The 24,198-nt window shown below is 40.7% G+C and overlaps 1 protein-coding gene across 1 annotated transcript in view; it reads right to left on the reverse strand.

Moving 5' to 3' along the window:
• The window catches only part of bmpr2b (bone morphogenetic protein receptor, type II b (serine/threonine kinase)), a 51,073-nt gene that overhangs the window by 4,243 nt on the left and 22,632 nt on the right, over positions 1 to 24,198 (reverse strand). Inside the window, exons 2-12 of the mRNA XM_058392962.1 lie at positions 23,467 to 23,649; positions 23,173 to 23,346; positions 8,715 to 8,825; positions 8,530 to 8,621; positions 8,214 to 8,444; positions 6,888 to 7,002; positions 4,946 to 5,106; positions 4,688 to 4,835; positions 3,875 to 4,011; positions 3,381 to 3,553; positions 1,881 to 3,175 (exon numbers count right to left, since the gene is read on the reverse strand). Of these exons, the coding sequence (XP_058248945.1) occupies positions 1,881 to 3,175; positions 3,381 to 3,553; positions 3,875 to 4,011; positions 4,688 to 4,835; positions 4,946 to 5,106; positions 6,888 to 7,002; positions 8,214 to 8,444; positions 8,530 to 8,621; positions 8,715 to 8,825; positions 23,173 to 23,346; positions 23,467 to 23,649 (2,820 nt within the window). The remainder of the gene's footprint in view (positions 1 to 1,880; positions 3,176 to 3,380; positions 3,554 to 3,874; positions 4,012 to 4,687; positions 4,836 to 4,945; positions 5,107 to 6,887; positions 7,003 to 8,213; positions 8,445 to 8,529; positions 8,622 to 8,714; positions 8,826 to 23,172; positions 23,347 to 23,466; positions 23,650 to 24,198) is intronic.

Genomic DNA, 24,198 nt, shown 5'->3' on the forward strand with positions numbered 1-24,198 from the left:
TTCAGCCATCATGTGAGAAATCACACGTCTGCATCACGCTTAATGGATCGCACTGGCGTCAAAATAGTAATCAAGGTTGTGGATTGTGTCCTGACTGCAGGCAGCTTTCTGTCACCATGCTATCTGCGTGAAACTATGTTCTGATTGCAGGGAGTGGGTATTCCTTCCTGTGTTAAATTGGAAAGCACAAAACAAGCATAAAAAAAACCCAAAAAACACACAGCCAAAATTGGTCACTCCATGTTGGTTTGATTCTGATGGAAAAGGTGGTTGAAGATTTCTACTGGTTGACTTTTTTTTTTAATGATTTCTATGGGAGTTCCACTCACTACTAAACAATACTCTAGAAGAAGTGGCAGCATCTCTAATGTGTATAAACCACAGCTATCTTTGGTTCAAATCTTTCGTATAAGCTTCCTGCACCATACAAGTGTTTAGGTATTATTGTATGGCACTCCCATCTCCCTATACACATCGTACATTACCGCTGTTTACAACTGCAACAGAATGTTTTCGAAATCCTTATCAGCCCAGAAAAGCTCCCCTCCCTTTCCACTTCAGGCAAACAAGAGCAAAAAAAGAGCAAAGAGGAATAGAGAAAGATAGATCAGCTTTCTCTTGTTGAATAAAGTGCTAGTAATAATTGGCCAGTTAGAGGAGGACACTCAGTGCAAAAACACACAGGGGACTATCTGTAGAGGATGTTGTTTATGGGCATGCTGGCACGCACACTAGGTAAGAAATGTAAAGACACAGCACAAGTGAGGGACAGAAAAGAGAATAAATAGCAGTGAGAGAAAGGGATGAGAAGGAACAGGACATAAATGAGAAATATCTGCTGCAAGCAGTCCACAGAGATTTGGAATACTGGCTTGGGGATGTGGCAAAGAGGGTAAAATGATGCACCATAATAAAAATAATGACACCTCATTCATTCAGCAGGACAGATTTGTTTTCCTTGAATAGGCAAGTGTACCATTTTAGATTGTGATTATCCAATCAGAAAGTTGGGTTTATCCAATCAGATAATCTACTGAAGCAGACACTGTCTGGCTCCAGTGGAAAGACAATTCAAGAACTTCAACTAGTCTTCAAACAGAAGAAAAAATGGTTGTACATCAATTATTAAAGATTCATTCACTTGCATTTGAAAGATTGATGTTAGACATATGGAAATTATTTTCCAAATACAACTCTACCTCTAAGGCTCCAGATAAAAAAAAAAAAAAAGCCTGAAGTGGATGATAATGTACCAGCAGCCTAAAAGACAAAAGATGAATGCTTAACAGTAAAGGTGAACTATTGTTCATCATAGTGATGTCAAAGTATTAATGTTAAATAAACTACTCTTGTTAATCATGTCAGTATTTGTTGTGTGTCAGTGGCTGGATTAGCTAGGATAGCTGGAATGCTCTCTCGGTTCTTCTACTGATTATGCCTTCCATTATTTATAAATAAGACACAACAGGGTTTGCTGCTTCAGAAAAATAATCAACACCACAGTGGTATAGTGAGGCTGCTTAATGCAATGTGAAAGTAATGTTACCACCATGAAGTATAAAAACACTTATCTCGACACTTCTTCCACAATTTCCCAACGATTACTTCCCAATTTTTTGTACAGTCGTTCAGCTACAGTCGTTCTCTCACCAGTCTCTCTTTTTCAGTTCATGAACCAAAAAATGCAGCTCAAAGTGCTCTGGGCCTCACATCTTTCCAGCCACAGAAACAGCTTAATGTCATCAATGTGGCTTCTTCTCCCATAAATGTTAAACTAGTGGCATGTAGCCACATATATTCAGAAAATGCATGCAAGGCAACCAGGGACAGAGAACAGCTGGTAAAATGTGAAAATAAGGGGCAATAGGAAAGAGCTTCACCTGACACAGAAAAGTCGTGTGCAGTGGTGGACAAATCCAAGGAGTTGGGTCTCTCTGGTCTCCTGGGCTTGTCCTGCCTCAGTGGGACTTCCGCCTTCACTTGCAGCAATTGTAGCTCTGGTGAAGCAGGTCCTGCAGGCATTGCACTTGTTGTGCCTGGTGCAGTGGAAACTGCAGCGTGGATGTTGCTGTTGTTGTTGTTGTTGGAGTTTGTGCGGCCTGTGTGGTCTCTGCGCAGCAGGGGCTCGTGCTCATCAGGACTGGAGTTGATGCTGATGTTCAACCTGATGTCATCCCCGCTTAGCTGGCTCTGGAGCAAAGGCAGGCCACCTCCCTCACCCTGTGGCCCAGCTGGGTTTGTGTTACCAAAGGTGCTGCTGGAACTACCAGTAGTGCCTGCATATCCATTATGCAAGAGCACCCCAGCTCCGCTTCTCACTCCTGGCCCATTATTAGTTAGCATGACTGGATGAGGCTCTGCTGCTGCCACCACATTCATCTTGGCCACACCCGTTTCCACCTGCTTCAGGTTGGACTTGTGTCTGCCAAACTTGAGCCGGGAGGATGAAGACTCCTTGCTAGGATTTTTGGAGCCAAGAGCCAGGCTGGTGGGCCTCTTGGGGAGATTCTGTTGTTTTGGAAGAGGAAACATAGTGGGTGGGGCATCAAGTGTTGCACCACTACCTGCTCCAAATTCAGCCTGATGCCCGCCTCCGGCCCCTGCACTCACCTCGGCTGCTAACTTTATAAACGGGTAGAGAAGGCTGGAGCTGCCTGTGCTGAGTGGGTCTGGAGCACTGAATTGCTTTTGAGAATGCTCCATCAAGTTCTCATCAGAGCTCTCCTTCAGGTTCTTGTCGACCTCCTTGGGGTCCAGCTTAGTGGTCTCCAGGTCTTCCTGGGTGAGTTGCAGGCAGACAGGCATACTTGGACCTGCTCCAGCCTCCTCAGATGGGACTGATTCTGAGATGGTGGACATGACCGTACTGGGAGTGAGGCCTGCTGTGGTGGTGGTGGTGCTTGTGGATAGACTGGCTCCGCTGGTCTCAGGGCTTGGGAGACGTGCCTGTGCTTGGGCCTGCTGTCTCTCATAATTTATGGAGTTCCTGTTCTTTTCTCCTGTGCCTCCTGTGCCAGGGCCACTCAAACCAATGCCACTCACTGAGGATGTGCCTGAGGTGGACATATCTCCAGGAAGGTTCTTTACCATGCCATCATGGTCCTCAATGTATGAGGAGGAGGAGTAGTCTGGGTAGGGACCCATCTTTGGAACTCTGCGACTGTGAGTGAGGTTTCTACAATAAGACAAGACACAACAGTTAAAACGGTAGAGATCACGTATATTTTGAAGTTCAAATTCCACACATTTTTACACCAATTGAGACTAATTTTAGATCTAATTCATCTACAGAAAAATGGACACCACAACTAGATAATACTCTCAGAAACTTGCTAGTGTGAAGTCACAAAACGCTCAGATGACTGCATGTATTAGCAGACCTTTCATTCTGTAGGGCTGTGCTCATTGGGTTGACAGTGGGGCTGACTGACTTGTTCCTGTCCCAGATAAGGAGCAGCTCTGCCATGCGTTCCTCTGCACACTGGGCCGTTAAACGAGCCTCTGCATCCTGATCCCAACAGTCCTCCATCGTTTCCTTCAGTGAACGAACCGCCTAATAAGAGACACGGGGAGAAAAAGAGATTAAAATTGTATACAATCATCCGCTGTGAAACAGCCTCCCACTTCAGTAAAATTAATGTGACTCTAGAATGTACACAAGATCACTCTAATCCTCGGCATTCTTCTGTACTTGCAGTTTTTATGATTACCTGCAGCTCTGCTACAAATACTCATCTGAGAGTGTTCTAAACTCTGGGACTGAAAGAAATCGATGCACATGCTGAGTTGCTATGATGATCTGAGGCACACTAGGGTGCCAGAAGTGTGCTTATTTCTCTTACACAAACTGAACAGATTACACATGTATGCTCACCAGACTATTCTCTTTCCAAGCTTCAGGAAACTTTGGCCTCTGTTTCTCTCGAGAAACCAGAACCTGCATGTCCTCGAAGGAAGGGTGGTTTCCCACCTCTGCCTGAAAAGCCATCTGGTACTCCGGTACAGTCTCCCCTGGAAACAGTCACACAAACACACCCATTGTAAAATATTCTGAAACTAAAAGTGACAAGGTCAATGTGTGTCGATAGTCCAAGTTCAGCTCATGAATATAGAGGATTAATTAGGCACTGACTTGAATCCACCATGGAATGTGCAACACTGTATAAGGCAGCAGTTTGCCAAGGCCAAAACCTTAAAAAGCCTTACATAGGAGGTTAAAAAAAAAAAAATCCCATCAAAGTATTTCAGTGGACTAAATCAACTCGAGTTTTCTGAACAAATGGCCAGTTTGGATTCTGTAGTAGATCTCTTGTGCATTTGTGTAAATTATTTATTTATTTTTTAAAGAAGCATTTCCTAAACTTTCATTTCACCTCTGTGATATGATTAGCAAACTGATGACATGGATCATTCTATTTAAAGGGGAAAAAAACATGACGACGAAAACACAGTTAAAAGATCCAGAAGGCCGTGATTATTCTCCCAGTGACCGTCCATACCACTAAACAAAACTGGGAACATGCAGCACCACTATAAACCAAAATCACCTCACATTGTTTCACCTGTATCCATAAATGATTAGCTAAATATAGCATACTATATAAAAACTCCTAAAGTATTTCGGATCATGCTGCAATCATTTTGCTTAGCCAAAATAATGCACACTGTATAGGCTGCTAGATCTCACCTGGGAAAAGGTCTGTACAGCGCATGAAGGTCTCCCAGTATATCAAGCCAATGGCATACATATCCACCTGCTTTAGAGCAGACTCACAGTCCCTCAGGTTCACTGCTCCTTCCAGCACCTCTGGGGCCATGTAGCGGATCGTACCCACCTACAGAGGGGCACAACACTGGTTTGAGAAAGGAGATGGCAGCATATTTGCATAGTACACCTCAGAACGAGCTTTAAACTGACAAAACCATAATAGACAATAACGCATACCTCACTGATAGCAGCGTTCTCCTCCTCTCCAGGTCGAACAAGACGGTTTCCTGTCAGCTTCATGGACAAACCGAAATCACTGATCACACATGTGCCGTCATTCTTGACCAGAACGTTTCTGCTGTTCAGGTCCCGGTGTGAAACTGCAGGTTTATATGAATCTGAGACAGGGAGGGAATTGTTTTCTTTAGTTTTATTTTCTGTTATAGTGGATGGAAGTTTTGTGTCTCCATTAAGGATGCAATACATCTTTGTATCAGATTAAACATAGTAAGAGTTACTATGAAAAGTAAATCATAGGAATCATTATAATGTTCGTGAGGAGAACGTGCACACAGGGCAGAGGTAGGAATCAAACCCCTTATCCCAGATGTGCAAAAAAAAAACCCTTCATAATAATTATACACGTGCACTACATATGGTATAAAATAGTGCCAATCTACAACTTACAAGCCCAAAAGAAAACCAGTTGAAATTCAGCCACAGGAAAAGTTGATCAGAATCAGATAATGCCCACATAAAGCAAGTTAAGCAACCCAGGGTCATTTGTAAAAGAAAAATCTATAAAGAAAAGCTAATGTGTGAAATGTAATCCAGAAAACTGTAAAAATCACAGTAAAGTTTTCATTTCTTGCTCCTTGCAAAACATCATTACTTAAATTGCTTAGGAACCGTTTTTACGCAAAGGTTACCAAGCATTTTTGAGAAACGAGTTCGTACTTTTCACTGCTGTAATACAACAGAAATTCCATTAGCATCAGAAAATGCACAGTGTACAGACAGCCACCAGGTGGCACTGCAGCAGTTGATATAATGACAGTGAATGCCCATGCTCCCCTACTGTGTGTCTGAACTTCAGGCTCTAATGAAGTCAAAGCTGAGGGAGGGAGAGATAGGGAGGGGGAGGGAAGGAGGGAGGGAGAGAGAGAGAGAGAGAGAGAGAGAGAGAGAGAGAGAGAGAGAGAGAGAGAGAGAGAGAGAGAGAGTGTGTGTGTGTCAGTCAGCACGGAGCTGTGCCAGACGGAGACCCAGTAAGCAAGGCATCCTGCTGCAGCTCTCTGGCAAACTGCCATTACCAGGGCAACTACAGGAGCAAAACACACAAATTAGCCCTATCTTATCTGTACTGCTCCTGCTGTTGGCCCTTTAAAGACCAGGTGACTGCAAAGCTGTTAAAAATTTCGCAGACACCCCACTCTCACCATTTCTCTTTTTTCCTTAGTCCTAATAAACAACACAGCTGACATGTAATGCCTGTCTGAATATAATTTTCCCTGCTCCATGGTATGCGCTACTACTGGGGACTTGACAAGAAGACCACTGTTCTTTCAAATAAAATGACGCAGCATTGAAAAAAAAGGTGACCTAATGCCTGAATCACATTTCAAAGGGAAAAAAAAACCCAAAACAAAACTCTGTGACCTAGATGTGCAAATCAGATCGTCCCTGGGGTGGCTTCAAACAGCCAGCCCATGGGCGGATTTGCATTGCTTTTTTAATCCAGTGTGGTTAGAAGCATGTAACAACCACAGAAAACAGGGTGGACTCCACTTATATACCCTGCTTACTCTATACAAATCCCACTAAAGATTACAGAGAGCTTACTTGGCCACATATAGCAGATGAGAACAAAACAAATCCAGGCATAAAGTTACTCGTTATTTGAGAGGGAAATAAGGAGTTGTTGCAGTTAAATAAATCATAAATTAAATCGTTTGATTCTGTACCAAACACATGCATGCAATATATTTGTGCAGTTTGCTTTCATGAAACATGAGCAAAGACAGATGGCCACTGAGTCCTATTCAAAATTCATATCAGCACTTTCAACCTTCTTAGTCACCAAAATGTAAAAAATTAATGTGTAAATTTTGAAAGGGAAAGAACCATTTGAGATAATGTTTGTGTATGTATGTGTACAGAAGCTGAAGGTGACCCTGACCTCCTCTTAGCAGCTCGGTGTGTAGGTAGGCCAGTCCTCTGGTGACCGAATGAGCGAGACGGCAGCAGCTCATCCAGTCTAGGGCATTCAGACTCAGGTATCGACACAGGGAGCCCTACAAGAGTACACACACACACACACACACACACACACACACACACACACACACACACACACACACACAACTTTGAGAACATTAATGATGCATTCAGGACATTGTATCTTAAAAGGTCGGAAACATACCAAAGGTCCTATTAAGCATCATGGTGTAGCATTTAACAGCAGGCCAGTACATAACATATTTCTATACATACTGCAAAACTATCTTGGCTGTGACACATTAAAATCAATCAATTATTTGTTGCCACCGTAATGGCCACAGTAATTAGTATGCTAACGCTCATCAACAATTGTTAATCCTTGTGCACAGAACACAAAACCACTGGGCTCCACATCTTACCCCACTGGGCACACTTTCTACCCCATAAGTCATCTTTAGAGTCCTCTTAATCGGTCTAAGAGCTATTATTTTTTTCTGAGAGGAAATACAAACATTTGCCTTTAAGTACTCCCTGCAACTCCCCAAGTTTGAAGCCAACGTAATTCCACCAAAGGTAAATAATTAGCAGTGTAGTGAGACAAGAACAAACGAGACACTGTGCGAACAACGTCATGTCTGTCTGTTCAGACACAACAGTAGAGACATTCATTCCTGCATCACACCCATACACACATGTAAGACAGGTGTGCCTGTTGTAACATGTTACACTGTGCAGGAATGTGCTGCTTTCCAGATCAGAGGAGTCAGGAAACACACAAATCTAGTCTGAGCATACATACTACCTAGGGTGGGTAGTTAAATTGTTTGATCAACTGAACAGTTGACAGTGGTAGGTTGTCTAAAAAATAAATAATTAAATAAAGGAAAAACAAATCTGATATTCAAATGAAGTGAGCTATCATTAACTCAAAACAAAGACGAGAGAGACAGAAAAAGGAATAGAGTAAATGAAAGACGGGAGAGAGAGAGAGAGCGAGAGTCAGAGAGCGAGTGAGCACACAATAAGCTGATACATAACACACTCTTCTCCTACTGCCTGCTCTAACAACATCTGAACCACCTATAAAAATACCGACCCAGATAGTTGCATTACCGGCAGGACATTTGACTCCCCTCTTATCAGGGCCAAAAATATTAAGAGGTGGTTAAAATGAAAGCAAAGAGATAAGGTCAGTTGAAGGTAAGCAAAGGAAATTCTATACTATCTTACACAATCCAGTCAGAGCTGGGTGAGTAGTTGCAGTGGCTAATGGATCAGTACTCACATGTGGATAATATTCCATCACCAGCAGGTACTCCATACGGCTGTCCGTTGTCAGGCGTTCATCTCCTACAATGAAGCGTGCTATGTTGTCGTGTTCTAACAGGGGGATTCGGTAAATGGCTCGCTCGTTGACAAAGTTCTGACGGTTCGTATAACTGAAGACTTTTACCGCAACTGGACGCTCATCCAGAGAGCCTTTGTAAACCGAGCCGTAGCGGCCGCGGCCAATCAGCTGCAACAGACCATCGAAGAAAGAGCTTGAATAAACTATATAGCATAGAGAAAAGGTTGGGGATTGGAGAGAAGAAGAGGTTTACCTCCAGCAGCTTCAGACTGTCTAAATCGACTGAGGGCTCAGATGCCGCTGCCTCCATCATGTCCATATTGTGCAGACCCTGTTTACGGTCTCCTGAAAAGCCATGCACACAGAGACACACACAGGTCAAATCTCAAAATCAATATCACTAAGGTTCACTGTCATGAAGTAGGTAATCTATCTCACCTGTCAGCATGCGGTAGCCAAAGATGACCGCCACAATGAGTACGGCTATGACCGAGACAGATGCTAGAGTGATGAAAATGGCATCATCGCGGTGCACTGGCCGTGGGTCTTCTGAGGGGACAGAGAGAGGTCAAATATGGTCATTATCTGTTTTTTTCCCTAATATAGAGACAGACCTGGAGAATAGAATGTTGTTAATATTCAGAAGAGCACACACAACATTATTTCTTTCCTTCAATGACACTACAGCTCACTAGACTCATCACTCTTAACATATTTTTTCCTATTTGGAATTTGATAAAGCAAGGGAGGGAAATGAATGAACATAAAGATAACATCTAAGATCTGCCTCTTACTGTGCACAGGAGCTGAAATCAAATCAAACTTGCATCCTCCATCCCTACTGCTTGCCATAAATCATTAAAAAGGTCACGACACCTTTTCAAAACAGTAAAATGTGATTACATGACTGCATAACATAAGCTGCAAATACTGTATATGGTTTCAAGTGAACACACACAAACACACTCGGTTCCTTTCTCTCTGCACAAGACCTGCAGACCATCATGCTACCATAATCAATGTACATCGCTTAAATACACAAACACACTTGGCAACCCTGAAACACTAATATTCAAACAAATCTGACCATATTTGAGGTCAATGCTGGTTTAATCTGACTGACTAAATATGCGTCCTATTTGACCAATGTTTCAAGTTGAATCAACAAAAATGCAACTATCATCCTGTTGAAATTGCCCTCATGAGCCCATTTGGAGTAAAAAGTGTTCAAATAACATGATTCCCCTATCCTAGCACTCATGAGTGAGAAAGAGGAAGTCTCTGTTTCTCACACACACACACACACACACATTAATTTACATTCTATCCACATACACAAACGTAACCTTGTATGTGTCGTACAAGATACTACAACTCATCCAAAAACTGATCTCCCTCACTTCTCATACATCACTTGTTTGCTGCTTTCACTTTACTGGTTTCCTGTAACTGCTCGCATCAAATTTAAAACACGCTTGCCTAAAAAGCCCAAAATGGATCCCACTCCTGCCTGACGGCACAAGCCACAGTCTGCAACTCATTCCCTTATGCATCTAGCATGGCTTAACACAAATCAACATCTCTCAAGGTACAAGGAAGATTTTGCTCTGCTGGCACTTGGGTGGTAAAAATGAACTTCCCCCAGGTGTCCAAACACCAGATACACAAAAAACTTTAAATATAACAGAAAATGTCTCTGTTGGACTCTCTTTAAAAACAAACAACTTTGTTATTTTTTGTTGTTGTGGTATCAACCCATTGTGCCGACTGCTCTCTAACAGGGTTTTAGGTTGATAACATTCTGCTTTAATGTAAAATGACACTTTCACCTTTATACACAACCATATGAAAACATACACAGGCTGGTGTGCACGTACTGTTTACATGTCCTGGAGCCAGCAATGTTTGGCCTGGAGGCCAAATGTCTGCCTGCCTTTCCTCATGTCCCGCCTGTGCATTCACTCCCCTGCTTCCACTTCCTGCACTTCTCTCTTCATCACTCCATCCATTATGGGCTCTCTGCTGGCTTCCTCCTCTCTGCTTACTTAAGCTCACTCTATCAGTCCTCACTGCTGCTCTCATCTCGCATGCCTTTCTCTATCACTGCTCCAGATCCCCGCTCTTTCACTCCCTCTCCCTTTCCCTCTACTACACTGTTGCTTTCACACAGAGCTGTGAGTCAGAGCTATGGACTACTGGTCCAATGACAGAAGCGTGAAGTGATCTGACGCAAAGTGGGCTAACACCACAGAGCTGGTGACTGATGCTCAATGGCAAAATGCCTGAATGATTCTAATAAACACTTGTCATGTGTTACCCCTAGTCTCAATTATCTCTCAACAGCACTTTGTCCCCTAATGCTGTGTGGCAGGCAGGGTACAGTAACAAATCAATGATCCATTTTTTTTTGTGGTCATTGCCAAGTGATTTTTGTCCCATAAATAATTACCCATGCTTAATTTACCTGGGTACATATATATACACTGCACAGGAACATGAGGCTAGAGCTAGAAATAGAGTATACCAGTGATTTGTGCATTGCATCTCTGACCGAATGAGCTGTCATGAGCTGTCCATCAAGTCAGACAATTGCCATTTAAAAAAAAAGAAAACAATACTATACCGAATAGTTAATCAAAACAGCATACCACAGTTTCTTACTTTATATAATGGGTTTACTATTTATAACTATTGTGATGTGGTGTAGTTGTAGAAATCTTCAGTAGTAGTGCCTGATGCATATAGCAGTAGCGCCTCCTATAAAGCCAAAAGCAGACTAAAAGCTGTGTTGCTGCGAGTTTTTAATAATAAAATAAGAGGTCAATTTAAGTATCTATTATTTTCTTCTCCTTATTCCTGATTATACATATTTAATACACATCTACTGTTTGCTTCAGGCTCGTGCAGACACAAAATTATGTTGGCTCTTCATAATGAATGCATCCCATCAAGACCAAATATCGATCAAACTCTAATATCGACCCTGTACACAGAGAACAGGCGGATTGGTGGTTGTAAGAGATCCACAATGTGCCTGTATCAGTATGGCATTATTATGTTACGTCCTCTCCCTTGGCTTGCCTAATGTGGTTTTCTTTCCTCTCCTGTCTGTGGCAACAGTTTCCCTGGGCTACCAACTCTACTCACAGATCATACTCCCACTCCCAAACTGCATAGCAACCCACACCCAGCTGCAGCGCTGTCAATCACACTCCTCTCCTTCACCAAAACGGGCTGCATCGGGTTTTATCGAAACCCTGCTTATTTGAACTGCTTCAGCAAATGCACTTGAACCCTTGCACGGGCAGTGAGTGAATAAGCGGGTATTTCAGCAGGAATGTGCTAAATGCATTGTTGTGTACTACAAAATTACTATTAATACAGGAAACATGTTTTAGTTTATATTTAATATGCAACATAATTATGTGTGACCTTCTCTTGCTGAAGATGTCGAAGCCCCAGCCTGGGGCTGCCTGTTGCTTTGCAGTAGCATGCTTATGAAGTATTTAATGCTCAGCAGCATTAATCATAACTGCTACCTTTTTAGGTAGATTTAAGAAGTATAACGATCAGCTAGGGCATTGACTGTGGTCATACTTCGTCTTTACCCCATCCATGTGGGTAACATTAATCTAATAACCGTCTCATATCTATGGGCACATTTAGTTCCAACCATCGTTGCATGGCTTTCTATCTCTAGTAATTAACATTCACCATATCAGCTAACATACTCTTCTACATCCTGCTTATACGCAGACTACTGCAGATGTGAATGATAACTACACGGCTGTAAATTACGCCGACTGGACTTCATTATCTGATTCTAGAAGTTAATAATATTTTGGTTAACAGTGCTTACATAATATAAATACACTACATAATTACAGAATGGTCATATCTGCTGCAGAGTCTGTTGGATGAAACTCCAAGTGCATGGTTGAGAGTCACATCTGTCTAAAGGGTATCTAATATTACATGAATTACAAAAATGTCTGGAACGTAAGCTCGGTCCTTTCATTATCATATTGTGCATACACAATTCTCTCTGTTTCCCATTTAATATGCTACACAGGGCTTTAATCTTGATGCAGAAGATGTTTTAATTTCATATAACCAATTTATCCTTCCAGTATATTAATCATAGACTGCCTCCTCTTCTCTCTTGAGCATAAAAGCATAAGAGAAATGGTACTGAGCGAATCCATTAATTTCATTCTCTTGCCATGGGAGCCAAGCTAGCAGGCTGGCAGCACAGTCATCTAAATGGCTGGAGTTGTAGCATGGGAGACGTACACAACACAAACACCATGACAGTCTTCGACCCAGAAAAGTGGCATATTGCGCTTTAATTCGACGCAAATCATTTTACAAAGAATTCCCTTAAGATATGTGTATGAGAGAAAGAGGCTGAGAGAGAGAGAAGGGAAAATAGTAAAGAGAGCCTGCTATCAGTGGTAGATAATTCACATAACTAAGAAGATACTGGGAAAGCAGATATCACAGTCAGACACAAAAAAAGTACTCTGAATTAATTCAAAGTATAATGTGCACTTTTGGAGTCTAATTTTAACCTAGTGTTGTTTGGAAGCCAGGTGTTTAATAGGCAGAATGTCATATGACTTGTGTAATCTCACAGCCGTTGATTACTACCATTGACCCTTTTGCTGGAGGAATCTTTCCTCCACCATCTAACAATGAATCACCTAGCTTGTCTACCACACACACCGAAACGCTTTGATGCGTAAGCAGATTAACCTCTTACAATTGAGAGACGGAACAGATGTTAGCTGGACACGCCATTGTCCGTCTCTCCAGCGGTTGGTGTAGTATTGCAAATAAACCAGCAATGTGCTGTGATCTTTAGAGCAAACTTCCTCTGTAGCAGGAACTTTTTTCAACAGTGACTAAACTGGAATTCTATAGCGGACACATGGACCACATCACAAATTACAGTCAAACCCAATCAGTCAGTGATGTCATTCACGAACCTGCAAACTAACAATCAACATCTGAAAAATGCTGTACTGCTTTCTTTCAGTTGTCTTGTTTTGCAAACATAATGGGCCTAACTGCTCTGAGGCAACAATGCGCTTGTTTGCCTTATAACTCAGACGGGGCCATTACAAGCATATTAATAATTTGAATGGATTCAATCCTTCTACTGCATCCATGGAATAAACTAGATTTCCACAACACAGAATGACAGTAAAGTATAAGGAGGACTAAAAGTCTGAATTATCCAGTAGTTTCCTTGAGAATTAAACTGCAGTACCACGCTTGTATCACTATAAAAGGAGTGTGTGTGTATATATATAATTTTTTATTATTTTTTTTTTTACATAAAATGTTCTGCTCGTTGCAGTGCTATCAAAGCCCCTCTCATGTGTTATGGCTGTAATGAATTGCAGATACAGCAGGGCTATCAGCAGTTTGAGAGCAAGTGATGACACCAAATCTTTCCTCTCCAGTTTATTGACACACAGACTTTTCCTTTTACGGGGATTATGTCTGTCACTGTAGATAATTAAATACAGAGTCAGACGTCTCCTATCGAAGAACTTCCGTTTAGGAGCCCTGCAGCAGTGCTGCCAAAGAAGCATTTCCTCAAAAGATAACACGCCTTGTTCATGCACTCTCAGGAGGCTACTGTTCCAGTACTGATCACAGACACGGACTCATTTCAGACTCGTTGCAAATTTTTTTTTTTTATCTTCATCTTGATGATCTCGCCATTTCAGTTCAGCCGTCTGAGCCCTCTGTGACCTCGATCACAACGAGATGTTGGAGCTATGGCAAATGTATGATTGAACGGTTTCAGATAACATTAACCTGAACACACTTGTGCTCTACAAAACAAGTGAGAATTTGTATAGACAGAGCCGGTTTCAGTGTAAAAATCCCTTTCGATCTACTAATAGGACAACAGGTTAGTAAGTGAGAGTTACAGTTAGGGCTTGGGTTGAGAACGTGAAAGTTGAGTAAAGTTGATTGACCAGAGATAAGTAAAAGAAAGCATACAGCAGATTGAATTGGAGTGGAAAAACAACCAAGGCAAAGCATTCTGCATTTAAATGTCATAGCTCTGAATCCAGATTGAGGTGAGATAACTAAGAGAATGACAAAGGCAGGTAAGATCAGCCTACAAGGGAAAGGAATGCTCCATTTACCCTCCACCCGTTCAGCGTTCAGCCCTCAACACAATGCGAAAAGCTCCTTCTGAATCAAAGACCAGCCTTTGCCGAGTGTCTAGACATCTACAGGCTCAGCAGACAAGCTGGATGTGCGAGTTCAGATTTCACACTGCAGGATGAGTGTCTGTGACCATGACCCATGTGACCCTGAGCCACTTGACCGGTTTGACCCCAGTGGAGAGTGTGCTGACATATTCATGAATCAGAGTCACAGCTAGCCTTATTCTGCTAAGGACTACAGAGAATGCCCCATCCATCATGGAGACTGCTGTGTTTCAGGCCAACTCTTTAGACCGAAATGGACAGAGCGTGAGAGGTATGAACCTGCAGCCGGCAAGACAACATTAGAGTATGCACAGTGATTTCAGCAGAGTAGGAAGTGGCTTGCACTTGCCAAAAATAGTTTATGCCCAAGTCTCACCCTTTTTCAGTATATAATCTTAGCCGGGTATTGACTATAATAGACTATTTCTATTGTTAAAATAAAATGAACAGAAGGGCTTGGACTGCAATACTCAGCCCTGATTTTATCAGTACAATGTTTTTATAGCCATGTCCACTTTTCCTCATTAAAAAGACGTGCACATTCCAAAAGCACAAACAAAGCAGCCCAGACGTCCACCAAGACAGTCAGGCAGCCTAAAAGTCATAGCATAAATAAGGCAGACATGACTACAAGTTATTCTCCCAGGTTGCCATTCTGCTGTCTGAAGGCCGCCCACACATCTAAACAGGCCGACTCTTCAAACCTCATCATTAGCACCACACAGGAATGTCTGTCATAACCCCAAACTACTTCCTCATATATATATGTCTTATACATATACATATGCTTTACATTTCAGAATGGGATGGGACATCTATCCTGCCCTAAAGCTTTATAATTGGAAAATTGATGGAAGGAAAGAGGGGGAAAGGAGGATCATAAATCTGAGGGATAGGCCTTTGTGAGAGTGGTTGACTTTGTAAGTGTATATTTATGGCTCCATCAGAGAGGAGACATGAGGGAGACTTGAGGTTGAGGGAAAACAGAGAATGGTGAAGACAGTGTCTGGAGGAAGCTCATATTTTCAGCTACTCGTCTGCAATTAAATTATCTGTCAAGGTCAATCCATGCTTGATCAATCAGCTTCTTGTGGCCTTCACGCCTGCTTCCGTGCTCACACCCACAACCTTAGAGCAAACCTGAAGATACAACACATGCTCCCCTTGTGACGCATAACAGATGTTCGCCAACAAAACCGAGGCAAGTGTTTTTTTTGCTGAACGCAAGTGATAGTGCAAGTTCATTCCTAATGTAGGTTGGGAGTGGCATTAAGCACATTACTAACTAACAAGGGAGCAGCTAAACAAATGCACATGCTCTCTCTGGCTCTGCTGGCTGCAGGGTGGTATCTTCATTGGAGTTGGGTCATTAATCATCAGTAGCAGCACTGCAGGCTTACTCCTCACTGGGAGACTGTTCACGGAATACAAACATGCGAGGAACATCAAAATATACAAGTTACAGACTGTGGGACACAGAGATAAGCCAAATCTCAGCCACCATCTGACCTTCCCAAAGGGCAGTGCCATTAGACTTCACATCTGGATCTGGACTGATAAGCAGAAAAGCGCACGACAATAAGCCAGGCCCAATTTCAAGGCATTTTTCTTTGTGCTCAATTACACAATCTGTAACGAGCAGAAATTCATGCAGACAAATTCCTTTCTGAACCACAGTGCTCAATTTTAGACACCATTTCTGCAGCGTGCAGGATTGTTGGAAAATGAAAGATAGATGGCACACATCTTTACTACTTTTACAAACGCTTATTTACTTTATTTTATTTTGTGTTTCATGAACTTTTGTTTGATATCCAGCACTGTGAGCTAACTGTCTCACCCCAAACAACTATTTTTAAGGTGGAGCAGCGATTAGCTCCTCAGACTGCAATGGTGGTTCACACACTGCTTTGAAAACCAAAAAAACTTCTCAAACTTTTGGTGCAATCTGCCTCAGGTGGGCCTTAGGAGAACAAAGATGAGAAAGATTGCGTGAGAGGATAGCTGTGAGCAGGGGGAAGGGTTGAGGGCAGGTAAAGTCCTACTCTCTTTAAGCTACCTCTGCCCCAACACGAGCGATCAGTATTCCAGTCATTATTGCACTGACAGCTTGCACACATACACACATCAATGATGCAGTAAGACAAGTTGATGTAAGGACATAACAAAAATGCCTGTTTGCAAAAAAAGTGTTCATGTAATTCAAAAATGTCAAACATTACTTAATATAAATGACATGAAAATTTCTAAAACACAATGCCTCGTACCAAAAGACTGTACAGATATTTGGCGATTGAGTTGTAGCTGGCCTGCTCACTGACCACCAGAATAGGTATGAGCCAGAATATCGGAAAACAAAAATCTGTCCAGGCGAATGTGCGGTTCATATTTGATCACATCATGATGATACCATTTAATATTCATTACCAGGTAGAGGGCAGCAGCAGAAGTAGCCACATACAAAACATGGAGTTTGTAAGTGGGAACCTAGCAGCCTTAAAGCATGCTTACTTAATAAACCAAAATAGTTTAATCAGAAGGAAGAGTTATGGCACATATGTCAAACATAAGTATTCGATTAACATTCGGCCCAGAGCCTTGTTTCGTTTGGCTTATGAGAACTGGAAAAATATTACACAGAAATGGGCCATAGCACATACTACTTCCAATCTTTCCATATTAAGAACACTGCCATGAAATGCATTTATGATTGAAAAAGATAAAAAAAAACAAGTAAGAAAATTACAGCTTATTTTATAAACCCTGATCTAGTTTTCTTACAATAAAATGTACGGATTTTTAAAAAAAAAAGTTAAAATGTTATGTTTTACATGTGTCTGTATCTGGATATATGTCAAATTGTTGCTTTAGAGTTTTGTCTTGTGTCTAAATCTATTTGTATTCAGTCCACAATGTTTTGTAAGGGCTTGCTATAAAGTTTTTTTCTTTTAAAACACACACTTTCAAGAAATCAATAGCCCATAAAACAAGATCTCTGTGCAACTGCAAGAGTGTTAAGATTTTAAGATTTTTGTAAGTTTATACAAGACTTGTGAAGGATTTGTTTCTTAAAATAATACTCCGTGTTCTCTGCGTAAACAGTTCCAGCTAACACAATTCGTCACAACAGAAGTAAAATTCTAGGCTGATGTGTCTCTTTCATTAGCCAAGGTACAGTACAAAGATATCTCCACTTCACTCAGCACCCATCCCAAAACTTGAAGATAAATAACAGTGTGGGGAGTTTTGTACCTAGTTTGAAGAGCGAAAATAATGGAACAGGTCATTTATTATTTTTTACTTGAATGTGATGGGGACTGGCATGGCATCCAGAGTACTCTTGCCTTGTGCTTTTCAGGATCTGAACAGGTTCCACCACATTACCCGGGATAGAGCAGATTGTGAAGATGAGTAAATGAACGTGTTGTAAGTGGGGAAATACTGTACTGCTAATAATGAAGCGTTATCTGTTCTGTGACCTAAACCAAGCAAATAGTAATATATTTTGAGTGAAAGTGTTTTTTTGTTTTTTTTTGCAATAAAGTATGGAAGGAGAGAAACGATGAAGAGGAGAAAAACAAGTTTACTTCTTTAAATTGCTTAATTAGACTTAATTATAACTTAATCATGGTTAGTTAATTCGCTTCAAAATTATGCTTTAATGTCCCATTGTGTTGGACTTTTCACAAGTTAACACTACTGGAGTCAAAGTTTTACATTATGTAACAAGCATATTACTGGGTGATTTGTATATTGAAATTCTGAATACTTTTGATGCAAATTTAATTCTGCTCTCTGATTTGAATTAGGCTAGATCAGTCGCAATGACCCAATAAAAAAAAAAAAAAATCATAATCATTCTCTATCTTAAACAGCTTGTCCACTGGAATCTTGATTGCTGACTATGTACAGAGTCAAGAAAACCACTGAGTAATAATACAGAAGAACAGCGTCTACAGTTAAACTGCCAGTTGCCGTCTATGCCTCCTTTCACCATATATTCCAAATGTATTCTGAAGGAGTGACATTTTGTGTTGTAAAGGGCTACATTAGTGAAAACATTAAGGACGATGTATTCATTATTCAGCGACCAATATTTCAAGTATTCCGCCAAATCCTACATGCATCTTCACCCTTTCGAAAGGCTCTTAGCACCTCCTCTCAACAGTGTTCTTTAGAAATACGCATTACAGCTCTGTTTTGCCCAGGCTCTTCACAAGAGACCTTCTTTGAGCACATCGGCACAACAAACTGCAGCAGAAAAACAAATGAGTCACAGAGCTGAGCTCAGGCTTAATAGAAATGTACTGCTTGAGTACAAAAGCAATGGCTAAACATAGATTCGAAAATGTTTCTATATTTAAAAGAACAAGCTAAAATCATATTAAATAGCTACACATTCCAAGTGAAGGATAAATGTCTCTCTGTCAAATGAACATATCTGCTTAAAAAAAATAATAATAATAAAAAAAAAAAGTGCATAAGACTTTAATATGATGATTCGGAGTCACCCTGAGAGTGCTGTAACATTCGATCCTATTCAGCGCTCTATCAAATGAACTAACAGCACTGTCATACTTCACTGATGGTGTTTGAGCCGTTTTTGCTTGATGAACATTTATTTGTTCTCTAGTTGGTTGTTAGAATGATACTCCGATGACGTTCACATGATTAATCCTCATTACTCAGTTATTTTCGAGGTTGTTTATCTACAGAACACATGATAGCTGGCTGGTGGCTAACAGGAGGTGTGCTTCGGTTTCTCTGTATTTATTTTTTATTATTTTAATCTCTGTTATTGGGGTGAGAGGGAGTCATTCAGGGGCTACCTGACCTCAGTGTGTAACTTTTTATGGCTCTAGTTTTAGCTACTTCTTGCTTAATATGGCAGGAGAACGAAAAACAGATTAGGTCTTTATGATGTATGTGTTTTATTACCCACATTCTTAAACAACCAGATGTGATAAGTTTGGCTCTATGCGCTGTACATTAGCTATCGTATAGACGTCTATATGGCTCACTTGTACATGAAGTCATCTCTGACGCACGTGTGATGTGATGCAGTATGCTGTGAGATTACAGATTAAAACCTTTATTCACGTAAGGAAACTGCAGCATTTACTCATATCCACAGAGCTGTGAAGATTTGGGTTGTACCACAAATCTCATTCTGCATGCATGCAATTTGGTAAGCAGCCTAAAATTTTTGCTGAAACTAAGATTAATCTGAGTTGACGCAACAGAAATGATGAAATGTTCCTCTGCAAGCAGCCTACAATAGTTGTTTTTACTATCAGAGTGAGACATTTTAATAAATTCCATCCTGTAGCTGTTTGAGTAATGGGCTAAATTCTGACAGCATGAATATCAGTGTGAGATCCATCCTCTGCCACTTAAAAATAAAAAATAAAATAAATAAAAATGTCCATTTTTCCCCCTGATTAATCTGTTGTCCTCTACAGCTCACCTTCTCTAGGCCCCAAAAGCTGGCAAAAGGCCAAAATAGAGGCAACCTCAAGCCAGTCACACACACACACACACACACACACACACACACAAGCATATGCAATTGCTATTCAGAGGGTCAATGCTTAAATGATTGTAATATATTTTCATTAGCAAAGTGTTTGCTTGGTTCACTTCAGTAAACTATTTTCACTCATTATTCCACTCATTATTCAACACTTCAGTAGCAAAATAGAAAGATTGGTGGTTGCATTGTTTAAGTGGATATAAAAAAAAAAAGGACTTCACAACTATTGGCCATGCCTAAGCTGACTCCAAATGAAATAATTCACATCTACAGAACCTGACGGCCATTGATTTTTTTTTTATTCCATCCATTTTTCACCTCATTGTTCTGCCATGTTTGTTCTGTGATTCAGTCCTATCCTTTCAACAAGCCCACTGCCTCTATAGAGCTGCTCTGAAAGGCACAAGACAAAAAAGGAAAAAAAATGTGTGTAAGAGAGACAGAGAAGAAAGAGAAGAGAGAGAGAGAGAGAGAGAGAGAGAGAGAGAGAGAGAGAGAGAGCGCATGGCACATGGGGAAGGAATGACGAAGAGGGAAAAGAGGCAACAGAAAGAGAGCAAGGGCAAAAAAGAAATATGACAGCACTTATGGAGATACGAGAGAATGCACAGAGAGGAGACAAGCATGGGGTTATGTCCTGAGGCGAGGCGCCACAAAGCTCAGGGCTGGAAAGAAAGACGGAGCTGAATAGGTGAACACAGGCTGAGCAGGATGCTGAGTGGTGTGGCTGCAGAACATGCCAGTACTGTTTCTATGGAGAAGTCTCTCAACCACACTGTGTATACAGTAGCTCAGAGTATAAGGTATAAGGTACAGGGTGGTTCCCTATTCATCCATTACCCAACTTAAAAAAAAAAAAAAAAAAAAACACGACACGAAAAAGAAATTGAAATGCACTTTCCCTCCTTCATGTGACATTTCTGAGTAAAATGAAGTTTCTCAGCTTCAAAATGGCTTGCTTTACTCCCGCAGAAAGCTCTCTGGGTCTCTTTTATACTTTTTAACAACAAATGCAGTCTTCACAAGTGAAACCCAAGGCTCAATCCAGGGGCAGACATTCAGAGCCATTAACTGTTTAAACAAATCAATTTAAAAGGACAAAAAAAGAAACAGCCGCATATTCCAATACTTTTGATCACTTGAAAAATGGGTGGGCTTAAAAGAAAAGGTGCCAAGTTATCTAGATCAGGAAATAAATGCTGAAAATTGATCTTGTATTCATTTTCTGATTTCAAACCCAAGAGTCTTTCAGCGTATAGCAAAATAAAATAATTGGCGTTGCTGTGCCAATACTTCAGGAGGGAACTGTATATGACACCGGTACATGCTCAGTTTATGCTCAATCCAACTAGCCTTTTTATATAGTGATGAGCCTGTGTACAAATCTTTTCTTCCAAATAAAATGTTCGAGTCATTGCCTTTTAATGGTAAAGTTAAGTCTATGCTACACTGTCAACTTTTCCACAACAGACCATGATAAAAAAGAATAACGATCATACAGCATTGTGTGCAGTTACATGAGAAAACTCTTTAAAATGTAGAAATCAACATTTACTACTATATAAAAGTTTTGGAAACAAGTTTTCTTGAACCGAAACATCTCCTTCGCACTCAGCTAAAGGTAAGGCCCTAGCTTTTCTGGTTACCCAAAAAGGGAAGATTGGGGAAAGATTTCATTCCTATTTTGCGGAAAGGGGCTAACTAATGTACATATCTCATAACAACTGCGATATACTGGAATCTGCATTTCAGTAAACTAATTCAATAAGTAAATTAATTAATATTAATTATAGGTACATTTATATTAATTTTCACATCATTTAAATAGATATATTTTATATTATTTTTGCATAATTTGTAAAAAACATTCCCATTTTCCTAAAGTATGTTATTGGCAGAAAAACTAAATTTTATCTCGAAACTCGTCATTTTTGGCCTTTATATCTGATGGGATTTCCAAAACTGGCAAGCATACTAGATTTATGTAGACAAAAGTCCAAACAGTCACAAAGCCAAGAACAAAATGTCGACACTGATGTGGAAGCCTCTTACTGACAAGTGTGCAATTAGTTACATCCAGATTAGTATGATCTGGAAAATGGATTTGGGGGGGGGGGGGAGAGAGACAGACATTTCTGATTTCTGGCTACTGCGCATGCTGAAAGAGCTTAGACCAGAAAATCAACCTCTCAACCATGTAATTTGATTGAAAAATGTATACTCAATGAATTACACAACAGAAGGCTGTTTGTACAGCATGTCTTTATTCATGAGAGGATTTTCAGAGTGAAACCAGTCAATCTTTCATCCCTAATCTTTTTATCTGGCTATGAGCCTGAATTTATGGTGTTATTTTCCTGCCAAATGTTGAGAGCAATAGTTTCATCCTTGACCAGGGTTGCTTTTGCTTTCATACAGAAACAAATCTACACTTAAATCTACCCTGCTATTTCACATTTTTGTTTTCTTAATGGCCAAAATCATACGAACACACCCTAAACATTTTTATTAGAGAAATCTTTATATAGTGGAGCTGAGGTTATATTGGTGCACTTTATAATAGATACGAATCTTAAACTTGACGTTGCAATTCTATCTAAAAATGGAACTTTAAAACTTGAACCATCCTGCTTGTAACTCTCTTATAAAATCACCAGTATGGTGTTTGAGTGCGAAAGACTACTTTTCAGCTTCCTCCATCACTGAGAATTTATGGGAGTAGTTTCTCTTTCGGTTTAAACCCGTATCCTATTCTGAATTATTCTGGTTCATGACTTCTGTCACAGTTGCCGTGTTAAAAATGCAAGAATAAATCCTGAAGGCACAAAGACAATAAGGTTACAAGACAGCAGGCTGATTTTATTTATGCATACAAATGTAGAAAAACTGTTTAAGAGCAGAAAAATCAAGTCTTTGCACATTTGTATGACCAAAACAATAGTTTACGGAACATCATTACTGTCTTCTGCAATAATGATCGGTTCAAATGCTAATTAATGTGTTATCGCACCATGGCAAATGAAATTTATTGTGACTTCAAAACAGATGGTTACTTTCGTGATGAAACCGGACTAATATTCTTGGTAAACATGAAGCTTCATGTGCAGAAAAGAAGTGTGAAACTCACGTATGGTGGCACTAGTTGGACTGGGCACCCAGTTTTCTGTGAAGTTCACGTTGCACATGTTTGTGCTGCAGCAGCAGAAACGATACGTGCCATTCTGGATCTGTGACGGCGTGTTTGTCACCACGCAACGGTCGTCATGGCAATCCTGCTGGTCACCAATGTAAGTCCAGCAGCCTGTGATCAAATGTTGATGACTGTTAGTAAGTCTAAGCAGAAAGACACACACAGAGCACATATATATACACACTACTATAACTGTCAGTTAAGAGGAAAATACAAAACATGTCCATTGACCTTGTTTGACCAGGCGAATGTCACCGTCATGGGTTTTCTCCCAGAGACCGTAGCAGCGGCTGCTCTTGCTGCACAGGATGGTGTTGTTCTCCCGTGACACATGCCAATCACCTGCCACACTCTGCTCATCAAACTGCTGGTGCTGGTCAGTAAAGGCACACTCCCTCTCCTCACTCTGAGCAGCTGCAGAGAAGATAAAGCAGAGAGGAAAAGATAAGGAAAAAGCACCACAGATAATTTGAGCAAACTGACTTTTCCTGTGGGCTGACTAAGAAGCATTTCTTTATGATAAGGATAATCTGACTAAAGCAGGAAAGCATTAAAGGCCAAACCAGTGCAACAGTACAAAATCTTAATCAGATGTAAAAGCAGGGGTCTGTTGGTGGTCTGAACACCTACAATGGTAGCCAAACAGAGCACCTGTGCCCTGCTACGCACCTGCTGAGTGCCATAAACAAACAAAAATCCACTTTCAACAAATGCTATGACAATACAAGGTGGGCAGGAACAGCTGTACAAAAACGTGTCCATTTCCCTAAGGCAGTGTTCACAAACCAGATGTATTGATGTGTACTTCAACACTGATCATGATCCTTAAAAATTCAAACCACCGGTGATTTTTATTAGGACTAAAGTCCACATTAGCATACATGCCCCTTATTGTTTCCAGAAATACAAAAGGGGCTTTCAAGCAGCATTTAATGCAGACCAAAAAAAATGTGTCTAGTGATA

The sequence above is a fragment of the Hemibagrus wyckioides genome, linkage group LG06, assembly GCF_019097595.1.
Source record: "Hemibagrus wyckioides isolate EC202008001 linkage group LG06, SWU_Hwy_1.0, whole genome shotgun sequence".
Classification (NCBI taxonomy): Eukaryota; Metazoa; Chordata; class Actinopteri; order Siluriformes; family Bagridae; genus Hemibagrus; species Hemibagrus wyckioides.